Here is a 27,797-nt window from a genome sequence, read left to right as displayed (position 1 = left end):
ACACACAACAGAAAGAAAATGAGGAAAATAGGACTTCGATGAGCCACTGCACCTAACTATCCAGTAATTAACCCATCATTTCAGAGTAGTTTATTAACACTTCTGGCAGTGGATGGCTTAACAACAAAAGCCACTGCAAAAAACCCCAAAAACCTGTATATACCAAATACAAGCCAATACTAGGGATGGGTACCGGTATCCGGTGCCATGACATAAACGGTAGTAACCAGACCGAAAAGCAGCGCACTTTTCGGTGCTTTTTTTTTTCCTGAAATGTCATACACTTTGGATTCCAGCCAATCATTTTACCTTTGCAAGCGTAGTAGGCGGGCCCAGGTACGTACGTTCTTTTAGAGCAGAGCTACAGGTTAAGAATGCCCAAGGCGAAGCGGTCCAAGTCTGGCTGTACTTCACAGCAAAAGATGCAAACTCAGCAGCCTGCAACAAGTGCTTTAAGCTGATACTGTGCAAAGGAGGTAACTTCTCGAATCTGAGGAAACACCTGGCGACGTATAGCGTTTTGTTAAAGCCGAGAAATGCGCCGTATTTGATAGCTTGCTGCGAGACCTCACACCGAGCACATCTACTGCGGGTGGGTTGCCTGTTATCGGACCCGGAGTTAGCAACATCCCCCAAAAACCCGAAGAATAGAGTCCTGGCCCCGCCCTGCCAGTGTAGCAGAAATGATGACGGATGATGATGCAGCAGCAGCCGTTCTTCTCTGCGTGAGTAGCTTAATGTTGTTCGTGTGTAATTTACGTTGAGTAGGCTAACCATGTTATTACATTAATGCATGTAAGGTGAACTAGCAAACATTGTCGTAGTTACATGAGGCTGTCTTCTTGTTTGATGGCAGATACTCCCTTCACCCTGGCCAAAAAGGCTAAAATGATCAAAGAAAAAGTGGAAAACAGCTAAACATGAGAGGTTTTTGGACAAAGTTTGTGTTTTTTTTTCATTGTTTAAGCACTGCTTCCAGCCAAGAGTGATGCCATATATGCCCTATAGCTGCAGAAAAGGCACACATTGTTATCTTTTTACAAAAAACAGCTGAACATGAGAGGTTTTTGGACCAATTTTGTGTTCTCCATTCTTTAAGCACCGGTTCGAGCACCGTTTAAGCACCGGCACCGTTTCAAAAGTACCGGTTTGGTACCGGTATCGGATAAAACCTAAACGATACCCATCCCTAGTCAATACACCAAAAAAACAACTGTAACTTTTATCCAAAGGCTAAATCTGTTGTGATGTACAGACGCTGGCCATATCTACCTGTTAAGGATGAGTTGGTGTCTGTGTTGAGCAGGTAGAAGACAAAATGGATGTGGGAGGAAAAAAATAGTAAAAGATGAAAAGAAATAGATAAAGAAAATTATGGCAGGAAGATTTGATGAGTTAAGGGTTGAAAGGGGTTAACTTAAAAGGAGAAAATAGAAGAAGATTCAGGATAAAGAAAAATGGGAGGACACTGTAGTCACTGTACCTGGCGAGGGTGAGTTGGGGTCGGTGCTGGGCAAGCGGAAGACATAGTGGATGTATGAAGACAGCAGGCTGTTGCGGCCATGCATGTCCTGGTTGGTGTCCAGGTACTTATGAAGCCGGTTCACTATGGAGGCCATCACCTCGAAACATGCTTGCCCAAGATTCACTAAAGACAAAAAGAAGAGCTTTCTGCTAGTTAACATAATTACAAGTGTAGCCTTTCATTTTTATCTGTTGCAGGCCTTTATCATACCTATCTGTCCAGCAATGACGGGCGGGCGCACTACCAGCAACACCAACTTGTCAAGTAGAAGGTGAAGGAATCGAACTATTGGTTCAAGCTGGGATGAGTTTAGTGCTGCAATGCTGGACTTGAGCTCAGTTTCCAGGTTGTTCTCCATGATTCGCATGTCTCCTATCCTTACTGGGAACATGTGCTCATCCAGGGCATGCACCAACGCAAAGAACTTATCCAGGTACTGGTCCTAATGATGGAGAGTTGGAGGAATGGGGGTAGAGATGAGGTTAATAAGAGAGAGAAAGTTTTTTGGCAAAAACAAATGTCAGTACCATAATGTGGAAGTGGTAAACAGAGAAAATCACATAAAAAGGAGATAAAGGAAGAAAGAAATGTGACAAAGATTAATGGATAGAAAAAAAAATACCAAGAGAAGAAGAGGGCAAGAATTAGAAAACACAACTGCGTACAAGGATGAAAAAGCTAAAGGGGAAGAAAGTCAACAAAAGTAAGCTTGGATCTATTCCTCTGTATTCTTTGCTAAACCAGCAAGTTGGCTCCCCGAGTAAAAACCGCAAGCCGAACATTGCTACAAGTACACAAGAGAATCCAACAAGTCTAATCTGTGCCAAGAAGAGTGATTTATGAGCACATTAGTCCCAGCTGGGTTCCTAGAAGCCATGGTCAAGCACCTCCCAACACCACAGTCAAATCAGAGATGGAGTAGGCCTCAGTAAATTACTGGCAAGGTAAGAGTCACTACCTAATAAACTGGTGCTGGGAAAGAATTACAGTTTAGGTGTGAAAATAATGTTTTTCTATTAACGTTAAGTGAAATATTTTGAGTCACATTACAATAATAAATCTGTCCATCTTTGTTTCAAAATAACAGGTTATGTTGCTATTCTAAGGTTTTACATTCTAGGACATAATTTAACTAATGAATCTGAAAAATGCACAAAACTACTGTAGCTACAGTGAAGCCGTTGTGCTTAGTACTATTACCTGTGTGTGGATGGTTGAAACAGCGACCACTTCTACATTGAATACTCCTCGATGGTTGTCTACCCACTTCATGCCCGGGAGAGGGACCTGAAGGTACAATAACGGGAGAGTAAATCCGAGTGGCCCTTACATAACAGAGAGAAACAATGAAAGGAAGGGCCAGGTTATCTGATTTGCTTGTGATAATGCAGTATTATATACTAATGATTTCTGAAGTGCATCCTGGGAATCCCATATATAGAACACTAGTTATATTTAATATAGAAACATTAGAAGTTCTCCTTTAGCTCATCTCTCTGCATTATGCTCGTTTCATTCAATATAAGCTTAAAAAATGCATCTTACATCTGGGGAGAGAACAGAGTAGGACTGTGGTGGTTTTTCCAGAGACACGGGCAGACAGAAGTGTCCCGTTCGCAGACGCCCGTTCTGCAACATGGGAATCCACTGCACACAAAAAAGAGAGAGATAAATGATAAACAATACACATACATCTTCTAAATTCACTAGGAGAATGTGAGTGACTGTTTTGAAAAAGATTTGTAGGCTGTGTAAACATCTCGCTAAATAAATGAATCTTTTTTTCACCCTTTCATATGTTGTACTTGTGCTATTTTCAGTTAAATTTCTTTCATTTGTGTCTTTTTGCAAATGGGGTTTGAAGTGGGTGTGTCTAAATTCACAGCTATGAAAGAACAGAGCACAAATTTGAAATTATACACACGTGCATTATCACATGATTTTACCGTGTATCCCACAGGGGTCTCCAGTGGTGTGTTCTGCTTCTGCTGGCAGCTGACATGGTAAAAGGTGAAAAGAATGTGGTGGTGGTCTGACAGAGAGGCGGGCAGTTTGATCTTAATCTCGTCATGAAAGTCCGGAGATCTACATCAATTAGTAAAAAAAAAACAAAAAAACAAAAAGAATTTCATGAGTATCACAAACTGATCATTTAGAGTCAGATAATTGAGAACTAATCTCTTTTGAGTGGCTTGCACTCAATCGATTAAACTGTGTAAGCATATCATACAGTTCAGGCCGCTATCTCGATGTTGCTTCACTTGGCTGATGGTTCCGGCTACAGCCACTATAACTATAGATCTTCCACTGTCTGAACACACTGTACAAGCACAACTTAGGCATAGAGAACAGTAGAAGAGTTTCTTAGTTGTATCAAATGTGCAAGTGCGCTGTTCTACCAACTGCCTGCTCACTGGTTAAGACCTCTTCAATACTGGTGATCAGTATATGTTACTGAAGGGAGCACACGTCAGTCAGAAATATGCAAAGGCTTTTCTCAATGCTTTCCCAGAAGGCTTTTAGAGAGTTAATTGCAAAGAATATTGAATACATTAGGCCTGTTGTTTTATAAACTGGCTTAACAGGCTTATGTGCTCCATTTTCACCCCCACAATTACAAATATTTATATCAATTGACCTAAACATATTCCATTTCCACCCTCAATTTTTAACTTGGGAATATTTGTCTCAAGTAAAGCAGGTCAAGTGATCTAAAAACAAAGAAATTATATAAACACATTATTATTCACTTCAGCTGAATTCTTACAAGTCCCCCAGGAGGAAACATTCAGAAACAAACAACCACAGCTATAGTAAGCCCATCAACAGATCTACTAAGATAGCTTCAAGGATGGAAACAACCCAAACTGCTTAAAAGGGTCATAGAAGGCAACTGATTTCTCATGGGAAGAAACAGTTTGGTTCTGGACCAGAACAGGAAAAATCCTGGAGCAAAAACAGCATTAGGAGAAACTTTTATTGGAAATGATTGTAGGTTATTGGCAGGGCAACCTCCATTAAACCCAACAGCAAATACAAGATGGAGAAAGCAGTTCTTTCTTATGACATTTCTTATTTTTAGAGATATACATGGTAAAATATTTTGTGCTAGTTCTAAGCGAAATGCAAACTGTATTGACATTTCTTCTTTTGCAGCAAATTCCTAGTCAAAGTGCTACTGTCACTCAGATATAAATAACAAAGGCACTGTCAACAATTTACACTAGTTATTAAAATGAACACCACTTGAAACCATCTAAAAATAAACTTAACCCATTTCTAAAAAAATAGCACTGAATGTAGGACAAGCACAGACTTTACAGTGATGTTGAAGTAGTGGTGATTTTTCCCCACCTTTTAAATTTCTGGCCTTTGAAAGCTGGCATGCTGGTGCAGTGATCAGCACCGTCACCTCACAGCAAGAAGGCTCTGCGTCCACACCTGAAAGCAACCTGGTGCCTTTCTGTGAGGAACTTGCATGTTCCCCCTGTTCCTGAGTGGGCTCTCTCCAGGTACTCTGGCTGCCTTCTGCTTGGTAGATTGAGTGGTGATTCTAAATTGCCTATAGATGTGAATGTGAACGTCAACTGTTTTTGTCTTTATCTACCAGATATTTTCCCCAGTGTCTGCTAGGATAGGCTCCTCCCACCCTTCGTGTCATTGATTTGGTTTAGTGGTTTAAAAAAAATGGATGGATACATTTCTGTTATTAATCTGAACAGTGTAAAGTATATAAAAGAATAAAAAACATGCAAATTAAGAAAATATCTTTACAACTTTGGTAAATAATAAATGCTATTCTATATATTCCTTGGTTTGCAGTGGGTTTTTTTTCTTCTCTCAAACGCTTGATTTTTGTCCTCAAAACAATGAGGAACACGGTGGCACGGTGGTTAGCACTGTTGCCGCACAGCAAGAAGGTCCTGAGTTCAATTCCAACATCAGGCCGGGGTCTTTCTGTGTGGAGTTTGCATGTTCTCCCCGTGTTTGCGTGGGTTATCTCCGGGTACTCCGGCTTCCTCCCACCGTCCAAAGACATGCAGCTTGTGGGGATAGGTTAATTGGATAATCCAAATTGCCACTAGGTGTGAATGTGCGAGTGAATGTGAGTGTGAATGGTTGTCTGTCCCTATGTGTTAGCCCTGCGACAGACTGGCGACCTGTCCAGGGTGTACCCTGCCTTTCGCCCTATCGACAGCTGGGATAGGCTCCAGCGCCCCCCGTGACCTTGAAAAGGATAAGCGGAAGCGAATGGATGGATGGATGGATGGAAAACAATGAGGATGTTTTATCTGATCTGCTTGTGTTTTGTCTTTTAGGATATGTTTTTCTCTCATTTTGATACAGATCAAAGTTAACATCCTTTTTCCTGATTTTTCTGAGTAGACTGATTTTTGACGACGCATTTGGAACAGCACACTATGTAGCTTATTTCAACCAAAACACACCTGTTGTGGTACACCACTGCAGTGTAGGCCTCTTTGTAGAAATCAGCACAACTTGACTTCCCAAATATTACCTGAGGAATAAACAACAGTTTTACAATAAATCAGATAATCAAAAATGTATTTTTTAATTATTACCTGCATAATAAAAGTTGCCAAGACACTAAAAGGTCTGACAGATATTACATTCATAGCTTGACTAAGATTCAAAAACAACAATCTTAATGTTCTGGAAATTCATTGTGTACCGGCATTGCATTGCTTGGATCTTCTCCGTTCATAAATTGCACTTTCACAGTGATGTTGCGGGCGGAGCCTTGGCGGTTGGCAAAGTTCAGACTCTGAGGGTTCACATATAGCAGATTTCTGAAAAATATATGTTCAAGAGCACAGACACAAAGGAAAAAAAATGCACATCAGAGATTCAACCACACTGGAATTAAAAGACAGGAATAACACAGTAAAGAAGCATAACATAAACCTTAGAGCAATTTACTTTTATATCAAAATCTTTTTGCAACTGAGACGTTTAACATACAGATTCATATTGTTTACATTTTCCAGGCCTTAAAATACATCTAGGAAGCAGCAGTGTTACTCATCATCATAAGGTAAACTATCATAAAGTGGTAACTTTAATACACCTCAGCAAATTTTATAATACTGCGTAGCACATTTTCAAATACAGATTTGAAAAATAATTGAGAAGGAGGGCCATATCATTTGACTACGTAAAGAGGATTAATGACCTTTAACTCTAATAACCAAGTGTCTCTGAAAGTGCTTGACCTACTTACCTAACACTGTTACATCAGTTTCCACGAACTGATCAATTAAAAGGGGCAAGGCTCCCACAGCAGCTAAACCTATTCTGACTGGTACTTAAGGGAGGCTTGGCCTGTCAGTAACCATGAAAGGTAACCATTGCAAATAGACTTTACTTTTCAGAATGGGTTAGATAAGAGGGGAATGGGAACTGTATAAATCACTAAAAAAGGATATTAACTATCTGCAATGATTTCTAATATTTTAAGATGTGTACTGAGGGCATGGCATTATCGTCCGTAATTTCGCGCAAAGAAGGAAACCAGAATAATGTGTGGAGAATAAACGGCTGAAGGCCCTGGGGAAAATTTTCCCAATTTGAGATGCTATTTTTCCAATTTTATCAACTGCCACTTCACAAGAATTGCTTCCATGTGAAGTAAGTCTCCCTATAAGCCAGACTACTTTGGTTTACACTGGACGTTTTTTGCAATTACTTCATATACATGCGATAAAAGGCACCTGGTCAATCTCTTGTTTTACTTCACAATCCCATTCATTGTTGCCAAAATGTGTGTGGTATATTCGTTACTGAACTGTTGGGAAGGAGGAGGAAGCCCCAGAATAGGAAGTGTAAAGCAACCTGGGATCAGCTGACAAACCGCAATGACGTAGTCGATTCTGTGGGGGATAACCCCACAGAGACCGCAGCTGGAACCACAAGTGACAAGGAATCGTGGGAATCTTTGTCTAATGATTAAAAATCTAATCCATCTTTTCCTCTGTTAACATCCATCTAGCATGTCCTAGTAATTGTCATGGCTGTTCTGAAGCAGGCTGCTGAACTGAAATAGACCCCAAGATGACATTACTGTGGCAGAGCTGAAATACCCATAAGAGCACAAATGGAAGCATTCCTGATTGGTCACTTCACCTCATCCGATTCAACTTCAGTTAATAAGTACACATGTGAAAGCAAACTTTACAATGTAGATGTCACTTAGGCACAGTTACTATTTTGAGATGAGGGGCTCCATAAGGGAAAACTGGCACCGTTTATCAGCTCTAAATAAAACATTAGCTTTCTAATAAACAGATTAGATGTTGTTGGAAAAATTTCCCAGTACGAGTAATTATAGAGTATTAAAAACTGAATTATTAATTTAGTAGGATTCTCAAGTGCTTCTTGATCTATGTGACCTGGTAGAGGTAGATTACACTCCACAAGTCCAAAACATTAGCTTTGTCACACAATGTTCTGAAGGATTTTTCATATATTCTTCAAGACTGATAATGTAGTACAATAATGCAGTGAAATAATTGTTCTAGACTTGTTAAGGTAAGAATTCAGAGTTACTTTTTTAGACCCATTTTAAATTTATTTTTAAGCTAACAAAAATCTATGTTTAAACATTAAAAAGTGCATTTCTTTAAATGCATTACATGGAGACAATTTCCACTTAGTCACAAATACCCCAACCTGCTAATTAACCAGTACAGAAGAGTGGTGTCCTACCCACCAGCCAACATATAGTGAGATATTCAAGGACATGAAAATATGTTTCTACATGCCTTGAGTGAGAATTTGAAATCAGATGTCTCTGACATCAAAACATTAAGCTAGCATATTTGAGATTTGCCTGAGTCACAGTAATAGGCGTCTTTGGACATTCCAACAAGTTATCAAATAGATGCAGTACGAGAAAGAAGTGAAACAACTTTATGGATGCCTGTCTGGGTATAAGTCCGCTGACTATCAACACAAAAATTCGAGGATGTGCCGTCTGCAGTTAAATGATGAACTCCAGCATGAGAGGTTACATGTTAACTCTCAAGTATCTTCAAGTTAGTCAAAACAATAATCACTGTACTGGAATGGAGGCTAGAGAGCTAAATATTGTTAGGAACTTTATGCCAATAAAGTAAATTTCTGGCCCATTTACTCAGTCCTTCTTTTCCTTACCAAGTTTGTTTCCTCCCCTTTTCATATAAAAGACCAGGAATCACTCCAACCTGAGCTACTAAATCCTTAAAACCACAAATTACTAGCAAGCTCATTATAACAACTGTGTGGTATTTTAATGCATAGTAACTGTAAATTTAACAGTTTAAGCTAACGCTAATTAAGAAAATAAAGAAACAAAACTAAAAACTTGTTTTTATGGACAATTTCAAGCATTTAACTATTTGCTTTATTTTTTTAAATGCAGCAATGTGTTACTATGACAAAATTACAACATTTATATTCCAGTTAAATATTACACCAAAACATTTTTACTGATTAGTTCCACCATCCACCACAGTTGAAGGTCAGCATATTTTACTTCCACTGCAAGCCTATAAAACTGTTTTTTGTTTTTGTTTTTTTACGAGTGATCCTAGTGCACAGGAATGATTCCTTAAAAGCTGCAAACTAATCAGAAAACTCAGTATATCCCACACACAAAAACAGGCCATGACATATCTGAAGGGACAAAATGAGTGAGCAATAAAACTGTGATGATGAGTGCATAATATCCAAACTCTCTGAAATCATTCATACCCAGGAGCTCAAACCTGGCACAGATGACAGACTCAATCCCATCTCCAGACAAAAAGAGAAAGAAGAGCAAGAGAGCGAGAGAGAGAGAGTGTGTGTGTGTCTGGTGTGAGGCTGATTCAGCAGGATGCTAAATCAAACCCAGGAGCATTAATTACACACAGCATTATCAATCAGAGCCCAGTGAGTGCAGGGTTATAAGGTTTGAGATTGATCAGGCTGACGATCCATCAAAACAGCAGTGGTCATTGTTGGCTTTCTGCTGATCAGCTAAAGTGCTGGAGAGCAGGGTAGGGTGTGGTATGGAGAGGGGATTGGGGTTAAATGGTTAGTGTGTGTGTATGGGGGGGGTAGACACATGTCGTTCGCACACTGCTGTGATTTGTTTGTTCAGAAGAAGGAGGGGTCAAGGGGGATTTGGGAGGAGGTGGGGTACATGGCTAAAAACATAGTAGGGATTAATGATAAGCTAATCCCCCCTCCTTTACTGAGAGGGCAGTATATAACACGAGGCAGCTCGACATTCTCGTATTGCTTTAGCAGCAAACAAGTCTAGCTTAGCAGCAGAGGCAGCAGAGAGAAGAGTGTAGAGGAGAACACGAGTAAAGCTAAAGCAGGGTTCTAGGACTGGAATAGAAAAATCATCATGAAGGTATTTTTCCTGTTGCTGGTGCTAACCAGTTCAACCGTTGCTGCCCCCCTGGAAGCCTCGGGGAGACAAGAACACCCGACCCTGCCTTCCCAGGCTTCCACCATAGCACCGATCCAACCCGAGCCCAGGTCTCGCTTTGCCATGCTGGATGATGTTCGCCTACTAGCAAACGGCCTCCTCCAGTTAGGCCAGAGTTTACGAGAGTTCGTCCACAAGACCAAGGCACAGATAAACGACATCTTCCAAAAGCTCAATATTTTTGACCGCTCTTTTTACCAGCTCTCAGTCGTCACATCGGAGATTAAAGAGGAAGAGGAAGAGCTCAAGAAGACCACTAGCTATTTGAAGGCCAACAATGAGGAGATCAAGAATTTGTCACTGGAAATCAACTCGAAGATCAACAACATTCTGCAGGAGCGCACACAACTGCAGAGCAAGGTGGGGAACCTTGAAGAAAGACTGAAGGGCTTGTCGCAGAGCATGGTCCCTGCCGATCAGCTTAGTGAAATCACATCTCTCAAGGTAAGATGCTTCAGCAGCTAAAACTTTACAACACAAGTCAGTCAAGATATGCTCACTGAATAAGGAGCAGATAAGCTGTGTTTGTGCAGCGTTTGTCCACTAAACAGATTTAACTGCATTTTACAAACTGAGTTAACTGAGGATAATTTTTGTTTTACATTTTTCCTGAAAAACTTTCACATCAACACATGAGACTCAAAGTATTATATTTTTTAGGAAGTGATTGAAGCTCAAGATAAAACAATTGGCAATCTTCTGAAAGCTGTGAAGGAGCAACATGATCAGCTGGACTACCAGAAAATAAAGATTAAAAACCTGGAGGAAAAGGTACTTGTACTAGAAATCATTATATTTTGCCTTTCAAGGGAAAATATCTGAAATCACTGAGAATCTAATTTGTTACATTACCAATGCACATTCTGTTTAAACTATATATAAAACTATTTAAAATGAGTGACTCACTTGCATCTCTTGCAGCTCAGCTATGAGAGTTTTCAAGATACAGCTGATAAACTAATGGACTCTGACTACGAAACTCTTGATATGTTTGAATATCTGAAAGGAAACTCAACTGGCCTGGAAACTAGTGGTAATTACTTAATATACTCTTTCTAAATGCCAAACTTACTTAAATAAAAGTAGAGTTAAGGAATTAATTTGGCTTTTCTACACCGTTTTTTTTTTCTTCAGATTTTCCCATGGACTGCACTGACGTGTTTAACAAAGGAGAAACAAATAGCGGTGTCTACATTATCAAACCAAACCAATCAGAGCCGTTCAACGTTTTCTGTGAAATGAGTTCAGGTGGGTAAGCAATCTCGAGTTCTCATCAAAGACATCCAAATACCATTTCTGCATTCACAAGCACTGACATTTTTTAGATAACACACTGGCATTTATGATTTCTACAATGACTGAGGAAAGAGCAAAAAAAAAAAAAAAAGAAAAGAAAAGAAAAAAAAAAGTTGATAACCTACTCACATTATTTATGACAAAACTTTTACATTCCCTGAAATATTTCTTTGTTCTTTTACAGAAGGGGGTTCAACAGTCATCCAGCGCAGGGTTGATGGTTCGGTGGATTTTGATCAGACATGGGAAAAGTACGAAAAAGGTTTTGGAGATCTGGAAAGTGAGTACACTTTATGGTTTAAATTTTTAAATAAAATATTCTATTTTTAGAATTAACAGAAAAAATGACAGTCTTTACTCGTAATAAACATTCATTTTTCACAAATGTCATGGCATATTCAGGAAAAAAATATATACTGAAAGTAGCAGAAAACAATAGGGGATGACACAATATAAAGAAAAAGCCATAATCAACTGATCAGAACAGTTCCTAAATATTTTCTATTAAAGTAGAAAATCTATTGTGTCAGCAGTGTCTTGGCTGCAGGAGCATTTGTAAGTTCTCCCTATAGCCTTGGTCACAGGAAACAATAATTGTCAGATATCAGCCCTGAACGACTTCCTGTATTATCCGAGCACACAGCCAGTTTGGCAGCCTTCCCTACAGCACTTGGTATGCTCATACAAGCACTCATAACCCCTTTACAACAAAAAGGCTCTTCATCTGCAAAAGATGAGTTTCAACCTTCTTTCACAGCTACCTGCCTAATGATTACAACCCACATGCTACTAACAGCATGCTTTTAATACCTGGTTGACCCAAAGTCTGCTGGAAGTTAATTACAATTTTCAAACCATTATAAGATGAACTGAGACTTCAGAGTTTCTGAGATTTGTTTTTCCTACAAATAAACAAAATAAATTTGATTTGTCACACAGAGGACTTCTGGCTGGGCCTAAAAAAGATTCACAGCATTACACAGGAAGGTGTTTACATCCTTCGCGTTGATTTGGAGGACTGGAAGGAGGAAAAACACTGGGCTGAATACCGCTTCTCACTGGAAGGTCCCTCCAAGGACTATAGTCTACGTGTCAGCCATTTCTCAGGTGACCTGCCTGATACCATGGCCAACTGCACCGGCATGAGATTTGCCACAAAAGACAGAAACACAGACAGCAACCAAAACTCCAACTGTGCACGCAGCTCCACAGGTACAATCCCAAGTCACAGTATCTTGGAATGTTTCTCCACCATAGTAATAAAATAAATAATTATCTCTGATGAAGACATTTTTTTCTAAACAAGACAAAATCACATAGCTAAGACTGATATATGCTGATATAATTTCCTATCTTGACTCCCTGGCAGGTGGCTGGTGGCTCAATGCTTGCGGTGAAACCAACCTTAATGCTAGGCATGTGTGGCTGAGACCAAAGGGGCGCTTGATGAGGAGGAAGGGCATTCACTGGAGGCCAACCACAGGCTCTTCCTACTCACTCAAGATGACCAAAATCTCCATTCGACAAGCTTCAACTGCTGATATCTCCAACTGAGCCCCCTGTCCACACACTATATAATACTATTGGCTTTTTTTCCAAATACATGGACATCCAAAAAGTTCAACAGGAGGGGGAAGTGACATAACACAGGCCTTCCATATGTCCAGTCTTAATTCACCCACATCATTGAGCAGATTCCTCCCTAACATTATTCGGCCATTGGTTAGTGCTCACCACCAGATAGCAGAACAAAAAAATGTCAGACGTCAGCAAATGCCGACCTGTTGCACCGTGGCACACAGGTTGTTAACCTACTGTGTCTGATCAGACAAGGACAGTAAGTAGAACTGTCATTATGCAACATTTGTCATCGCTTGCAAAACAGACATATTGATCCACATCAGCAACCTAATTCAGAATTGATTGCAAAGCAATACATTGCAGTGATATAACAGCAAATGAGGTTTCTGAGAATAGACTACAATTTTGAAACCCACACTGATTAACAACCATTAAGGTGAACTTGGATACATTTATGACAACAACAAAACAAGGTATTTTAAAGTATGTTTGGAAGAACTACATGTTCAAAGTGGCTAAAGGGACAAATACCAACAGATTACTACATAAAGCATGCAAGTTATGCAAGTCAAGGTAAAAAGATCATCTCCTGCTTCTGAAAAAAGTCCACTACAAACTAGAAAGCTTTAGACAGCGCACTGATTTTTCTTTTTCTTATTCTTTTATATTTTTTTTATTCTGTATTTAAACTATGATATGATATGATTTATGCAGGTACCGCTAGAAAATTATAATTTCTGTGTGTTTCCTACATTATTGAGTCATATTGACTTTTGCTCATTATTACAAAATAACCAACTGTACTGTAAAGGTTTTCATACTAACACATCACTGTGAGAAGCAGCTTAGTGTGCTAAAATCATATTTATGAGGCCAAAAATAAATCTACCTGTATAAAAACAAAACAAAACTATGGTACTATTTCTTTGTTTAATTTTGTCTTGAACCAAATGGAGTTAAATAAGTAAAGAGGACATGTTGAAAGGTTGACACACTAATGAAAATGAGATCTAAGGAATAAAACCACTCCATTTAACTCATTTCGGCTAACTATCAGTCACAGGCCAATTGCATCTGCAGACAGTCAGGCCCTGTCAGCACCTGTCTGGTAACGTCAGGATGTAATCACCTAATATTGGTCTATCAAAATATACTGCTCAAAGAAAAAAAAAAGAACAAACTGAAAATCTTTACTGATATAGACTCATGTAACAATAGTAAATTCATACTTCATGTAATCCCTTGAAGTTTTCAGCAGTACAACATTGTATGCTAACATAAAATGTTCTGGATGGAACACAACAGAAAAAATGGCAGGTGTAATTTTTAAAATACTCCTTACATAGTTTATACTGCACAGTAATATAAATCCTGTCAACGCTGTTTCATATTTTCTAATTATTATTAATTATTATTAATAATTATTATTAATTTATTTTAACCCTTAAATAACCCTTTTTTGTTTTTAATTCACTTTAGCTTCAATTAGTTTCCAGATTGGAATTTCTTGTTTCACTTCAGTTTTTATTGTTTGAAAATGTTAAGGTTTTTTTTTTCCATATATTTTTATTGAAATTTTTTATAGTACAATACAAACAAATGTTGAACACCCTCACATTCACACACCCATCCATACATCAAACCTGCCTACATCACATTCAAATGTAGAAATGAGCATAGTTCTCACAGTAATACAAAAATACAATGGGTTAGGATAGACTAAATGTTAAGTTTTACTTCATTTTTGATTAATTTCAGCGTTAGTTTTGGTCTTTAAAATTATTACTGAATAAAGGGCAAATGTCAGAGGCCAAGATTGAGGACAATCAGAAAAGATATTAAAATAAAAACACACTTTTTGACTGCGAGTTGACTCACAGCCTTGTAGACACTCAATAAACCACATCCATCAATAAAATACATTTTTTAACCAGTGAGCTAAAGAGTGAAGTATTATTTAGATGTTGAGTTAAGTACAAACTGGTTTGAAATTCATTTTTTGTGTAATCTCGATGTCAAACAGACAAATAAACAACCATTAAGACATTATTCATTCACTACAGATGTTTTTTTCTGTACCTGTATATGGTGTTCGGCACATAGACGTCCCTGGCAGGAAACTCAAGGATCTCCCTGGTCGGACGCACCCTGCTGTCTGGGTAAGGCTTAACCTGCAGGAGGTCAGGGGTCAAGCAGTAGTGGGGGTTCTCCGGAGCTGGAGAAATGTCCAGCTTCAACTGGGCTGTGGTGAGTGTGTGAGTAGTCAGAGGAAGGGGAAAGGAGTGTTAAAGAAAGAGCAAAGAATCATTTTCAGATTTCAAATCAGGACAATCAAAGGAAAGCATAAATTCCACTTTTCAGTACCTGTGATAGGTCTGAGTCTCCTCAGCACTGAAGACGGTCTTCTCATATCAGCTAAGAACTTATACAAATCTTCATCACTAAGTCTGTCTCCCTCCTAAAATAACATGTAGAATAAAAAACCATGAGAAAATGACAAAGGGAAGGAAAAGTAATCTAATACTAATAATCTACTATCGTGTGAGCAAGCACATTCACATGGACCTGTTTAAAGAAGTTGGTGATGGTAAGTGTTGCAGGTCTAAAACCTGTCAGGCTACATGATTCATCTCCACTTGTGGTTCTCTCCAGAGAACGCCTTCCCATAATGCTCGAGTTCCTCCGTTCAGACCATGAGCCTTTCCTCTCTAAAAAGATACAACAAAAACAAACTCAACATTTTAAAGCCCACATTTATTTTCCACTCTGAACATGCAGACATTGTTCTAATCTGCCATAGCAACAGAAGGCTGTCGCCACCAGTCAGCATCAAAGATAACCTCTAAGGTCAAAGGGTAGTCAAACACCAAGGGTCACAGTAAAAATAACACAGCAGGGATCAATATGATGTTGCCCTGTTTGTTTCTAAAGCACGCCAATTTACTGAAATGTCCATGCACCTAATGCATGACTGCCATGTCTGTTATGGTCTCTTCAACTAGACCATGTGTGACATGGAAAGTGGGCATAAAAAACACTGCCATGTTTTTTTTCCTACTCACTGGAACTTTTGATATCATTCTGAGATACATGGTCAACATCTACAATTACAGTTAGAAAGCTTGCATTAAAAGAAGATGGTTAGACCTGAGAGGCTCATCTCTAGCTCTGTATCTCTCTCCAGGCTGCCGGCACTGTTAACAATGTTCATCAGATGGATGGCGGTCCACGCAAAGGGCATTCGGTAGCGCCCCAGACGTTGGCAGAACTGCTCTGACTGGCCTCGAAGCTTCTCCAGCTTCTCCTTGTTCTATAAAAAAATAGAAATGTTAACGTAAATACAGGGTTTGTGGTACATTAACAATGAATCAGAATTCTTTTTGTTTTAATTTTTATTCACTGCAACAAAATTAGGAGATGACCATGAAAAGGAATGTACTTTTAAATGAGTACTTGCAGTTGCAGAAACAGTAATGAATAAAAACATTTATTATGACATCACATATAACTGAAATACATCTGAGACTGAGTTTTCGTGGTATTCATCATCTAATTCACTCTCATTGTACCTTGGCAGCGTCTGACTCTTTGAAGACCATATAGGGCTCTGCGCACTCTCCAATATCACCCTGCTGCAGTACTTTTTCCAGCTGTTGACAAAGCAAACACAGCCTTCAGTAACTACACTCACGTGCAGTGAAACAGGTTAGAAGATGGGTGTCAAATTGTGAAAGGACAGCAGGTTTCTTCAATTAAGCTTTATCTTTCATACTAAGTCAAACACTGCAATGAAAAACTGTCCAGTGTTTGTTTTGGTTGATGTAATGTATTCTGGTGCTATCAAAGAAGGACAATAAGTCAAGGTTTTACTTGTAATTTATTCAAAGACATTTCTGTAAGAGAAACATGAAGCCTCAAGTACCCTTATACTGATGGCATTGCATAATCATGGATATCTAACATTCAGGGAAACCCGCTATTAGTACTCTTTTACATATTACAAAACAAAAGTTGACAAGAGAGATGAAATTCTAGCATGACTGTTTCACCTTGATGACTAGGAAGACATCCTGGGAGGGGTAGGTGATGGAGAATATGGCAGAACGAGCCAGCGTGGAGATGGCTGCTGTCTGAATGTGAGGACGCAGCATCGCTTTTGTCTGCTCAGAGTTTAGGTCAAAGAAAAAGTTTTCTGATATCTGAAGGACACATGAAACAGACACACGGATCATTATTATTTGACCAAAACACCTGTTAAATGTAATCATAGCACTACGCCATCGCAACTATTATTATTTAATTGTAATTTCTGATGACTCTATTACTAAAGCATGGCTTCTTGCTCGTGGAGGCTGGCAAACATGTTAACATCTCAGTGATGAATAAGCCACCAGAGAAGTTTATGGAGCCGTGAAGCGGCATTATATATGAGACATCTACTTATCAAGGCATCTGCTACCCTCTAGTGTTTGTTAGCTAAAAGGGAACAGAAAGAAGCGGCACTAGATAAGGTTGTTCAGATATATACATAGTTCCAGAGTATGATTTAACAGCATTCCCAAAAACATAACAGGCCCACAACATAAAATTTAATAGCCCACTCATCAAATTCGTTTGGCCTCCCAACGATTTTAACGGTTTGCAGAAGTGACCCAACAACTCAGAGCTGAGGAGGCACTGAGTAAAGCATAACAGCTTACCTTTTTCTTTTCCTTGACATCATATAAGGCCAAACTAGCAAATATGGGTTCAATTTCGATCTCAAACCTTCAAGGTGGAGAGAAAAAGGAGTGGATCAGCAGAAAGCAGCAGTTAAATAAAAGAGCTACATGGCGTTTTTTTCTTTTCTGAAAAAGGCCGTCTACCACTTACTTCAAGGACAAGCACTTGACGAGTAGCCTCTGTCCAAAGTGTTCTTTAGGTACTTCAGGCACACAGTGGCGCTCAACGGGCTCCTCCTACACATTCACACAAACGTGTGGGGTAAAAAAAAAAAAAAAAAAAAAAGACTGAATTGCACAATAATTTTATCAGTTACGTAAAACTGTTTAAACTATAAATTTAATGGAGACTAGCAGAAAAGGTTTTAAGGATATGGAAAGGTGCTTACTGTACCTCATCGAGGGCGGGGTGCAGAGCAAAGAGTTCACGGTGGCGGTTGGCCTTGCGCTGGTCTTCGTTATGCCGGTCAATCTCCTCATTGGGGGCACGGTCAAGGAGGTGAGGAAGCAGGGCATCGGGGAGGGAATTCTTCAAGTCAAAAATGCTACAGGCCCAGCTACCCCTCGGAGTGTCATCGATAGACATTGACCGTCGCTTCAAGTCATCCTGCAATACAACCAATGCAAAAAAGACAGACTAGCATATACACTGTGGGACTGTTTTAAACCTGTATCTTGATATTGTCAATCTGAAATTAACACACATCATTCAGGTTAATTATTTTCCTAATGAAAAAAAAGGATACCTGGTCATCCTGGTAACTGCTGCTGTCTGGCATCTCATCAGCTTCAAACACCTGTTTGGGGAGGCCTTTCTGGCGCTCCTTCTGCTTGTCCAGAGTGTTGGGATTAAAGCCAGTACCAAGCTTATGATATCTGAAGGAACAAGCCATTACTTAGAACACTTTAATTCATTTACTAATATTATTTCAGGATTATTATGTATATTTTAAGAATATTTTCACATGGTGAAGCCTTACTTTCTATTGACGACTGCCCAGTCTTCTGTGTAGGATCTGACGCAGTCTCTAACATGAGGATCAGTGTCCCTGCAGCCAGACAAACATAATCAACCAAACAAACATTATTTTAACAGCAGAGTCAGACTCTAAGTGCAGGCTTACTGATATGGATGGCAGACCATTAAATGTGTTGAAATAAATACATCTTTCTGGTATATCACACGCTGAAGCACACTTGTAATGCTTCTGCCATCTCTTCTGAAATACTAAGAGCCAGCAGTACATTAAGTAAAGACATTAAGCCCACATAGCTTGAAGGATTCCAAGGCGCTCATTAACTTAGTAACCAAACAGTTTACATACACATCTAATATACAGGCATTTGACTTCCATTCTTAATTTTTGCACCTCTATTAAACTGTAGGTAAGCTTATCTTACTATATTTAATAAGATATAGTAAGATAACGCAGCCTCATACAAATGTAGCAAATGATTTAAGGACAGTGCCTTGACATATAAATATATTGCCGTTGAGTAAATGATAATTGTTTTTGGAAAATGAAATATGGAACCAAGATCACTATTCCTCATTAAAACCTGCGATTTCACATTAATTTGAAACATGTGCTCTCAACTTTATCTAAATTATTCAATCTCCACTATATATTACAGTCTTTTATAGCTCATTTGTTTGTACATTTAACACAAATTATTTGCATTACAAACAATTACTAGTCTCTCGAGATCAACACATTAAATTCCAGATGCTATTAAACGAAGAAAAGAAAAGAAAAAAAACAACAAAGAACACTCCACATCTTTCTTCCACGGCAGCCTTACCCGTCTTCAGGGACAGCTTGTACCACTGTGCGACACTCCCTGGGTGTGTAGATGACCTCAATGTCATCTGGGGGAAACTCAATCAGATCTCTCAGGGGACCTGACTCAACGATGGGAGGGTGAGTGATAAGGTACTCCTCAAAATCCACCGGCTCCACCGCCTCCGTGAGCGGAACCTGGTGGGCGATGAGAAAGTGTGACAGGGAGAAAATCAGAGGGATGGGAGAAGTTAAGTAGCTGTTAAGGGCATACACGTCAGTACAGCTCGGCTACTTTTTTTTCTTTGTCTACAAATGTCTTAATAAAGTCGTCTCTACTTTTAAGCAAATGTTTCACAAATGCAGTTATTGAGAAAAAAGGGAGAGCTGGTGTTATTTGTCACTCTATTATAGAGCACCATGTTCTGCAATAATAGATCTAAAATATGAGGTGATTTATGTCAATTGTGTTAGGGGAACTGTTTTAGATTTCAGATCATTGTTAATTTCATAATAAAAAAAAAAAAATCAGTTGTAAGAAAGACCCGTGTGGGATTTGAGAATATCCTCAAAGCTGATACAAGCAGCCAGATTATCACAGGCTAATGACATCATGGGTCTTACTGCGCTGACACAGGGGAGGATACTAGCAGTAATGTGGTAACCACACACCGTGTATGTCAATGAAATTCATTTTGTAATTTGTGGCGATGAAAAGCAACGACCTGTAGAAGCAAAGAATACTGGTGATGGACATACGAAGGAGTGATAAAAATATACACAACCGGAGCTAACACAGACCTACAGTTAACTGCAAAGCAATGCAAAACAAGCCAATCACTATATATCTGAATAAAACTTATGGCTGCATCCTCTACTTGGGTTTCTTTCTAATGCCCGCATCTCTACACCATTCAGGGCCTCTAAAACAGATATCTTGCCTGAAAGGGCTTCCAACTCCATTTCAGTTTCAAATGTCTGATAATATAATCAACTCTAGAATGACTTTATATGCTAATTATAAGTCCCTTTGTCTGCTTCTCTGATTTGCACATGTGTTGCTAACATTGTTGTCTAAGCTAGAAGCTTTTATGCTTATTAATTCTGAGTTTCCACCTTGCCATTCGTCCTAGCAAAAACAAACAAACAAACAACTCGCTGGTCTTTCTGTTAGTGCTGTTCTTATTGCATTCTTCCACCATAATATTTTCTATAGCTAAGCAACCAGTCCTCTGTTTCTATGTTAACATTTTATGTGAAAAGTGGTGTCATATGCTTTTCAGCATTTTAATGTGGATGAAGATCCTTCTGAAACATTCTGAAATGAAAATGTGCTAGTGTGGACGCAGCGTTTGCCTGCTTCTACAAGTGGAACCCAGGGAGAATCTGTTTTAGCAGCTTCATTTTAAGGGTCTGTCTGTGCGTGTCTGTGTTTGTCTGTGCGTGTCTGTGTGCATGCATGTTTGTTCTTCTTCCTCTTGAGGAATTTGAACACGAATATCTTTCACAGTTTTAATTAGAGACCAAATGCAGCCTAATTAAGTAGTGGAGGTGGGACCACGTGTTGGTGTTTCGGCTCAGGAGTACTCAGGGTCAATTGACACTACTCCTTTAACAAACATGAGCCATTTTTACACAGATGCTAAGCCAAATAAAGGTAGCATGATACTGCCTACAGCATGTGATTTTAGATACCATGACCTTGTTGTGGAATTGAAGGCACAACAGTTTATATATCAGTACTACCATTGTAATATTATCATGCCTTTTCTACAATCAACGATTGTCATGCTCAAAGCTCAAAGTCAGAACAATAACGATACAAAACAGAAAGGGATAATAATGATGGAGCTGCACCAACACCTTCAAATGTCTGTGTAAAAAGGCTTAATGTGGTGAACAGGACAATCAATAGTTATCCCTCATGGCACTCTGCTAGACAGTTGTGCAGCTTTTCACATGTACCAAAAACCCAAAGCAAAACACCCCTGACCCCAATTAGAGAAAACATCGATCTCATTTGAAGAAAACCAACTACTACAACTGTTTACATGTAAACACAATGAATGATCAGCGGCCTTTCAGACTACTCACTGTGTTACTTGTTGTTGTTCCGACGTTGAGGTTTTTGAAGAGCTGTGGGGAGCCTCCATACTGTCCAGCTATCTGTTTCCTAACCTCTGCTGCCACAGTCCTGCAAACAGAGTAACAGGTAGAGAGGACAAGAAATAATTCAGCTTATGCAAAAAGTCTCTCTAGACATCCATTAAGTGGATATTGCAGGCTTATTAGTATTTAGAATCATATTAAGCCCATCCCAGTATATTTCTCACAGTAAGGACGAATGACGGCCATGAATGACGGATCCCAGTACTGGTGTGATTAAAACAGAACAACAGAACAAACCAGTGATCGAAATGTGTCTGTGTAAAGCTGCATACACACTGCAAGCAATTCACAGCAACGTGACAGCCAGAGATTACAGAAAGCGAATGATATTTGGTAACTTCAAGCAACTATGGGCAAAATAACTGCTAGCAGCATGAAGTGGGCAAGACCTGTGATAAACTTTCAGGCAAGCAACTGAAGAGACTCCTAATGAAAGTGAAAAATACCACTGATTGACATATGACCTGCTACTAAAATCATTAGAAGGTCAGCTGGGCAACCGAACCCTGCAATGTCCACAAGCAACCAGACGGCAATTTCAAAGTGATGTGCCACAAGCGAATAGCTTCAACTATGTATACAGCTTAAGAATAAAAAAAACATCCAAGGACAGTGATGTAACTACAAAGCATGAATATTTTCATATTCTCCAACATATGAAATGGATTATTGTAGATTTAGTGGAATAACCCATAAATTTAACCCACCAATTTAACCCATCTTGGCAAAATAATGCCAAGATGAATGACAGAAGCTACATTTGAACTCATGTGCAAGCTCTGATTCATCCAAAACTGTGAACAACAGTGGTTGCACTGGGAAAATACAGCGCTACAACCACAGAAGTATTATAAGTAGTAATCTCAAATATGACACTATGTGGTGAATGTATTTATATCCTTTCAGAGGTTTTTGCTGGGACTGTCCCAGAAACACCAACAAAGGTTTATTGTACAGTGAGACCTTTCCAGTAATGTATGGTATGTGACTGTCCCTGGTACAGTCAGTGTTCTACATTAAAAAAAATGTCCCACGCGGTCGAAGTGCAATAAAGAGGGTTGGATCTATCACAAAATATTATTTCCCCTATACAACATTAGGTAATAAGATTGCATTATCTTTTTCTCAATTTCATAATGCAATTCTAGCACCAGTCGTATTTATGTGGAAAACATACTTCGCTCTGCCTCCAGCATATAAAAATTTACACTAACAACACTGGTACCACTATATCAGCTATGTAACACAAGATTAACTACAGTATCCAGTAGAGCAGGGCGATATGGCCAAAAATATTTATCACGATATATATTTGAAAATTTGCGATAACGATATAACTGACGATATAATTGATGCGAGACAAAATACAACTCCACAACATTACTAGCGCAAAAAGACAACCTTCCATTTATTTTCACTTAAACAAGAAGCTGGTTTTTATGTACATTAAAGCTTTATAAAAATGTAACAGTGCAAATGCAAATTCCTTGCTGAACGTTTAACCAAAAGTTAAAAAGATGTGCTTTGCAACATTTTCGGACCATAAGGTGCACGGGATTATAAGGCACATTAAGCGAAACAAAGCAGTCAGATAAATCAAACTTTATTAAACTCATTTTTCTTGCTTCCTCCACTTCTGTACCTTTGATTCATTAATGTTGAATTCTCTGGCAGCTGCTCTATTCCCGTGTTGTTGCAGTATATTAATGACTAACCTCGTATTGTGGATGGATTATCTCAGTTGTTCTCCTGACTGAAGTTTGGTCCTTTTACAGCATCCTGCCATGCGATTGCATTTGTCTCTAACTATCAGGAACCTTCACGTTAACTTTTATAAGTTTGAAAAGTGTTAGTGTTCGTCCTCCAGCTTCACTGTTTATGTTATGCTAACATAGCTGTGTCGCTAGCGATCACGTAGCCCAACTTCAGTAATCCTACAAACATCACTGCTGTTTAGTTTCCTGTCTTCATTTATGTTGGACGTGATAGCAGAGCTGTACGTTTGAATTTTTCCAGAAATCTTTGTCAGAACATGCTATATCATGCTTAGGTAACTAGCGAAGCCAGCGAGCTAACTTCCGCTAGCTTCCTGCTAACTTCTAACTCCGTTAAATGTAATAAATTTTGTTTTCATGGATGCCTGGAAGTTAAACTTCATAGTTACACCTGGTAAAGCAGCAATGCTGATCGTTTTATTAAAGATGAAAGAATTTAGGTAGTTTTTAACTCTTAGTGATGCTGCAGTGTTCGTTTGACCTGAAGCATACCCAGATTAGGACCCAGATTACTCCCAGATTTAAGAGCATCTTAGTCCGACAAATACGACAATAGCTACGGCCGCTTGCATGTTCTGCAAAAAAATGTGCTTTGTCATGTATCTGACGGACAAACACCAAACCAGTTCCACATCACTGAAGTTGCACCGTTTTTACAAACCAATTCTTGTTCATCTGTTTCACTCAACAATCGGCCATGTGCGTATGAAAACAACGGCACTGCGCATGCGCGTTTTACTCATATTCTATCGCGATATTTCATTTTCCTATCGTTGCCTAACATTATACCGGTATTACCGTGAACGGTATAATATGGCCCAGCCCTAGTATCCAGTATGATATTTGTCTCAGTCAATGATATGGAGTACTGACAAAAGTCAAAGTTTGGTGAATTAAAAAAACCCAAAAAACTGCATGATTGCAAAAATGGCATATTTATTTACTTTAAATTCCTTGAGAAGCTAAAAATGTATAACTATGCATGTGACAAATAAAGAACCTTGAACCTTGAAATGTAGGCTTTTTTATTGAATCATTTGGGTTATCTCATAACATACAAAGATTTTTTTAAAAAGGCATGCTGAAGGATTTTGGCTATGTCCAACTAACTACCTAAATGCAGTTGCTACTTCAAGCAACTCACTGGGATATGTAAAACTAACAAACACAGAGGATCACATTTTTTTGTATTTTAACTCTCCTTCTGTCTCTGCTGAGCTTCACTGTGTTAGCTCAGACAGCATCGTGTATTACACCAATACACAGCAGAAAAAAAATAATTAAAAAAAAAAATCCCTGGACCCCAGTGGTCAGCACAAAGCTTTCAGTCTTCAATTGTGGCTGTAGCCACGCACATTCGAAGGTCCTTTAAATCACAGCAACCACCAAAACCACTTAAAGATTTTTGCCTTGAACAGAAAAACAATGCAGCAAGAGGCCCAAAGCGACACAAACAAATTAAAGCCAAGGAAAAAAGCTACAAACTAAAGGGCCAAGGTTATGTTACACTGCTAATGCAGAGTGTTATGATGTTTTTTTGTAATATTTTTCCTCATAAGCAACAAACTCTCTAATGTGTCTGTTTCTCTCCACTCTCATTCTAAAAGTTGTATCATAACGACTAGCTTGAAGGTGACTTTAGACTCTGGCCCATAATTACAGCAATTGTGAGTACAGATCACTTGTGATTGAGTCTGTGAGATCATTACAAAAGTCACATCCCTTTCCGATTTTCTAAATCGCCTAAGATCATCTCCACTCCTGTAATGCATGAGCATCAGACAAGACTACAAACAAAATGTCACAGTTATCATTTTAAGCAGGAAAACAAAACAAAAGCAGCATGATCCAACTTTCCAGCTTAAGATGAACAAGATTATGTTCTGTGGGAGAGATCAGGAGGTCTCTGCAGAGCCGTGCTGTCACAGCTGGGGAAAAAGCACAAGGCTGTACTGACAAACACATTCCACACTGCTCCCCGAGCCCTCCTGCCAGACCTTTACTTAGCACTGGTCACTGCACAGAGGAATAACTTGATTAAGCAAACAGGATATCTGACAAAGATGGTAAAAACAACAACTTCTCTTCCCAGGCGCAAAATAGAAAGTGGAAGCAAAAGAAGAATCATAGCTTAACAATCCTGAGGCAGGACTGTGCCTTCTGAGTCGGAGGAAATTTGACTTAAAATACGTGATAGCGGGCACCAGTTTAGGTCGCTGGGATGAGCAGGCAACCGTATGCCCGTGGCTGAGAGTGGCAAGCCTCGATTCGAATCCGACCCACAGCTCTTTGCCGCCTGTCTTCCCCTCTCTCTCTACCTCTGCTTTCCTGTCACTCTTCACTGTACCCTTTCAAAAGGCCAAAAAATATGTGATAATAGCTTTCATTAAAAAGAAAGAGTGTAGCTAAACAAGTTCAGCAGAGAACTCTTGTCCTTTGTTACGTGAATAATTTTAGCATGTTAAAAAGCATTCCAACAGGCTGTGAGAAGATTAACAGGGAACCATTTCAATTTTATTGAGGCCTGTTATGCCCATAATACAGATATAATATCACAACTGCAATATAAAGCAGCCAAATTCAATAACAAATCTACTTTGTCTACTTAAACTGAGCCAGAAAAATGTCATTAAATGCCACAGGTTTCTTAATGAGGGCCGCAACTTATATTACTCTGCATGCTCATGTGCATGCCATCCAAAAGGCATCTCAGAATCATCCTGTCAGTAATTTAATAATAATGTAAAGTCCCAATAATACGATGGAAAGTTAATATATGGTAGATTCATATTCTTTCAGTCGGGACATAAACAACTTCTACGGGAAAATGTCAAGATGATAGTGAACTTACTACAGTTCAATAATGAAAACACATTTGCTTCAAATAGATTATCGATTTTAAAAAAGACAACACTCAGGAGCATGTCTGTGGTCTTATGTAATCATCTTTCCCTTCACTGTGGATCACAGTGAAACGCTCTCCAGAGAGATGTAAATTCTTATCTCATCTAACAGCACCACATAGAGAACAGGTCAACCAGCAGGCATGCATGCATATACTTGCTCAACAATTTTTAAAACGCCTTCATTGTTCGGACATTAATTGATCAGCAATAACAGTGATTAAATACGTCTATGTTGATCTGTACTGTACAGCTATCTGAACACTGACTGGGAAGATGGCATTTGACAGCTTGCACAAAGCCCTTTGTTAAAGAGATTACTTTGATCTGTCTGAGGGGCGGGGAAGAGATTATAATATCAGTATTTGATATCAGCGGAGGGAGGCTTTTGTTCCAAGTAATAAATGTGCAATCTCGTTTCAGTTAGGTAAATCTTTAAACATAACAAAGTTCAGGCACATCTCTCCCAGTGCCAGTAGTACCTAGCTGCCCATCGTTAGCTACTGTAAGCGAGATAGCTACTTGTCCAAAATTAACGGTTATCAATTTACAGTAGCTACGTTCATTTCGGTAATTATAATTATTGAAAGTCTGTTTCCTCTCCACCCCGGACACATACATAAATATGATATCACCCCTTTGTTAGTATTCACTGGTAAAGGACAGTAGCAGCTAGCAGTGTCGCTGTCTGTCTGGGTGGGTCTGAGCATCTTTGCAGTCACAGCTAACAAGCGGCTAGCTCAGAGCAGCAAGGCTGCGCTGGCGGCTGGGCCTCCTTCATAGGGTTCCCTCGGCATTGGTCTGAGGGCGACCTACATGGAAGTCCTCGGTGGGCATTTTGCGAGCACGTTGCGGTATGTTAAGTCTTTACCTGCTAATTTTTTGGGCGAAGGCGCGGCGTTCAGCCATGGCAGTGGCCGCTGATGTGCTTAAGCAAATTCCCAGGCAGGCAGGCAGCAGGCAGACTCCGTTTTCCACTCAATACGGCCACAGGGAAAAACGGGAAAACAGGAGAATGGATCATTACCGTAATGAACGTAACGCTGTGCCACAGAACACACCCAATGAAAAGTACTTGCGCATTCTCATTTCAAAAAGAACTCGGATGGGTTAAGGAAGAAGGATTACGGATAAAATACTATTAATGAATAGCGAACATGAACATCTTTCAAAACTAAAGACACTTGAGAATTATCGGGAAAAGCAGTTATCACGAAATTATAGTAAAACCAGGTGCAGGACCTATAAGAAGCTGAAATATGTAAATAATACTGATAATTTTGCATGATTATACATGTCAAATATTTTTACTTGCATTTTTTTGTCTTCACGGGTAAAGCAGCAGTATTTTTTGATGGATAATAATAATTTATAAATTAAGTTGTAAGTTAAAATATTTGTTTCTCAATATATATTGGAGTAGAAATAAGTAGAAGTAAAATATTGATGTATAGTGCTTCACATTTGTACTAAACTTCAACATTTGATACTTGAGTAAAAGTTACTTTGTATGCCGATTTGTATGCATGAGTTAAACAAAGGAGTATTTTTAAAAAGGACTGGAAGT

The 27,797-nt window shown here is 39.1% G+C and overlaps 2 protein-coding genes across 19 annotated transcripts in view; one reads left to right on the top strand and one right to left on the bottom strand.

The window, feature by feature from the left end:
* dock7 (dedicator of cytokinesis 7) overlaps positions 1-27,267 on the bottom strand; it is a 49,201-nt gene extending 21,934 nt beyond the window's left edge. For 8 of the 18 annotated variants that reach the window (XM_042212866.1, XM_042212867.1, XM_005944266.3 and 5 more), the window contains exons 1-22: positions 27,102-27,266; positions 21,478-21,577; positions 19,406-19,581; positions 18,583-18,651; positions 18,349-18,478; positions 17,997-18,209; positions 17,754-17,839; positions 17,582-17,648; positions 16,931-17,080; positions 16,451-16,531; positions 16,029-16,191; positions 15,447-15,589; positions 15,246-15,339; positions 14,961-15,123; positions 6,219-6,336; positions 5,974-6,044; positions 3,472-3,610; positions 3,071-3,172; positions 2,726-2,812; positions 1,736-1,967; positions 1,484-1,648; positions 1,273-1,293 (exon numbers count right to left, since the gene is read on the bottom strand). In XM_042212866.1, the coding sequence (XP_042068800.1) occupies positions 1,273-1,293; positions 1,484-1,648; positions 1,736-1,967; positions 2,726-2,812; positions 3,071-3,172; positions 3,472-3,610; positions 5,974-6,044; positions 6,219-6,336; positions 14,961-15,123; positions 15,246-15,339; positions 15,447-15,589; positions 16,029-16,191; positions 16,451-16,531; positions 16,931-17,080; positions 17,582-17,648; positions 17,754-17,839; positions 17,997-18,209; positions 18,349-18,478; positions 18,583-18,651; positions 19,406-19,581; positions 21,478-21,577; positions 27,102-27,139 (2,608 nt within the window). In that variant the 5' untranslated portion in view covers positions 27,140-27,266. Of the gene's footprint in view, positions 1-1,272; positions 1,294-1,483; positions 1,649-1,735; positions 1,968-2,725; positions 2,813-3,070; positions 3,173-3,471; positions 3,611-5,973; positions 6,045-6,218; positions 6,337-14,960; positions 15,124-15,245; positions 15,340-15,446; positions 15,590-16,028; positions 16,192-16,450; positions 16,532-16,930; positions 17,081-17,581; positions 17,649-17,753; positions 17,840-17,996; positions 18,210-18,348; positions 18,479-18,582; positions 18,652-19,405; positions 19,582-21,477; positions 21,578-27,101 lie in introns of all 18 variants that reach the window. The other 10 variants (XM_005944272.3, XM_042212873.1, XM_005944275.3 and 7 more) reach the window with 4 other exon arrangements.
* angptl3 (angiopoietin-like 3) lies at positions 9,797-14,185 on the top strand. The gene is made up of 7 exons (XM_005944265.3): positions 9,797-10,448; positions 10,665-10,775; positions 10,926-11,037; positions 11,139-11,252; positions 11,485-11,580; positions 12,240-12,512; positions 12,670-14,185. Exons 1-7 carry the CDS (start codon positions 9,921-9,923, stop codon positions 12,852-12,854), a joined length of 1,419 nt encoding a protein of 472 aa, XP_005944327.1. The 5' UTR covers positions 9,797-9,920; the 3' UTR covers positions 12,855-14,185.
* Positions 27,268-27,797: the final 530 nt, after the last annotated feature.

Source organism: Haplochromis burtoni, unplaced genomic scaffold, assembly GCF_018398535.1.
Source record: "Haplochromis burtoni strain Fernald_Lab_line unplaced genomic scaffold, NCSU_Asbu1 Contig_398, whole genome shotgun sequence".
NCBI classification, from domain to species: domain Eukaryota; kingdom Metazoa; phylum Chordata; class Actinopteri; order Cichliformes; family Cichlidae; genus Haplochromis; species Haplochromis burtoni.
This window is presented reverse-complemented; position numbering and strand designations above follow the sequence as displayed.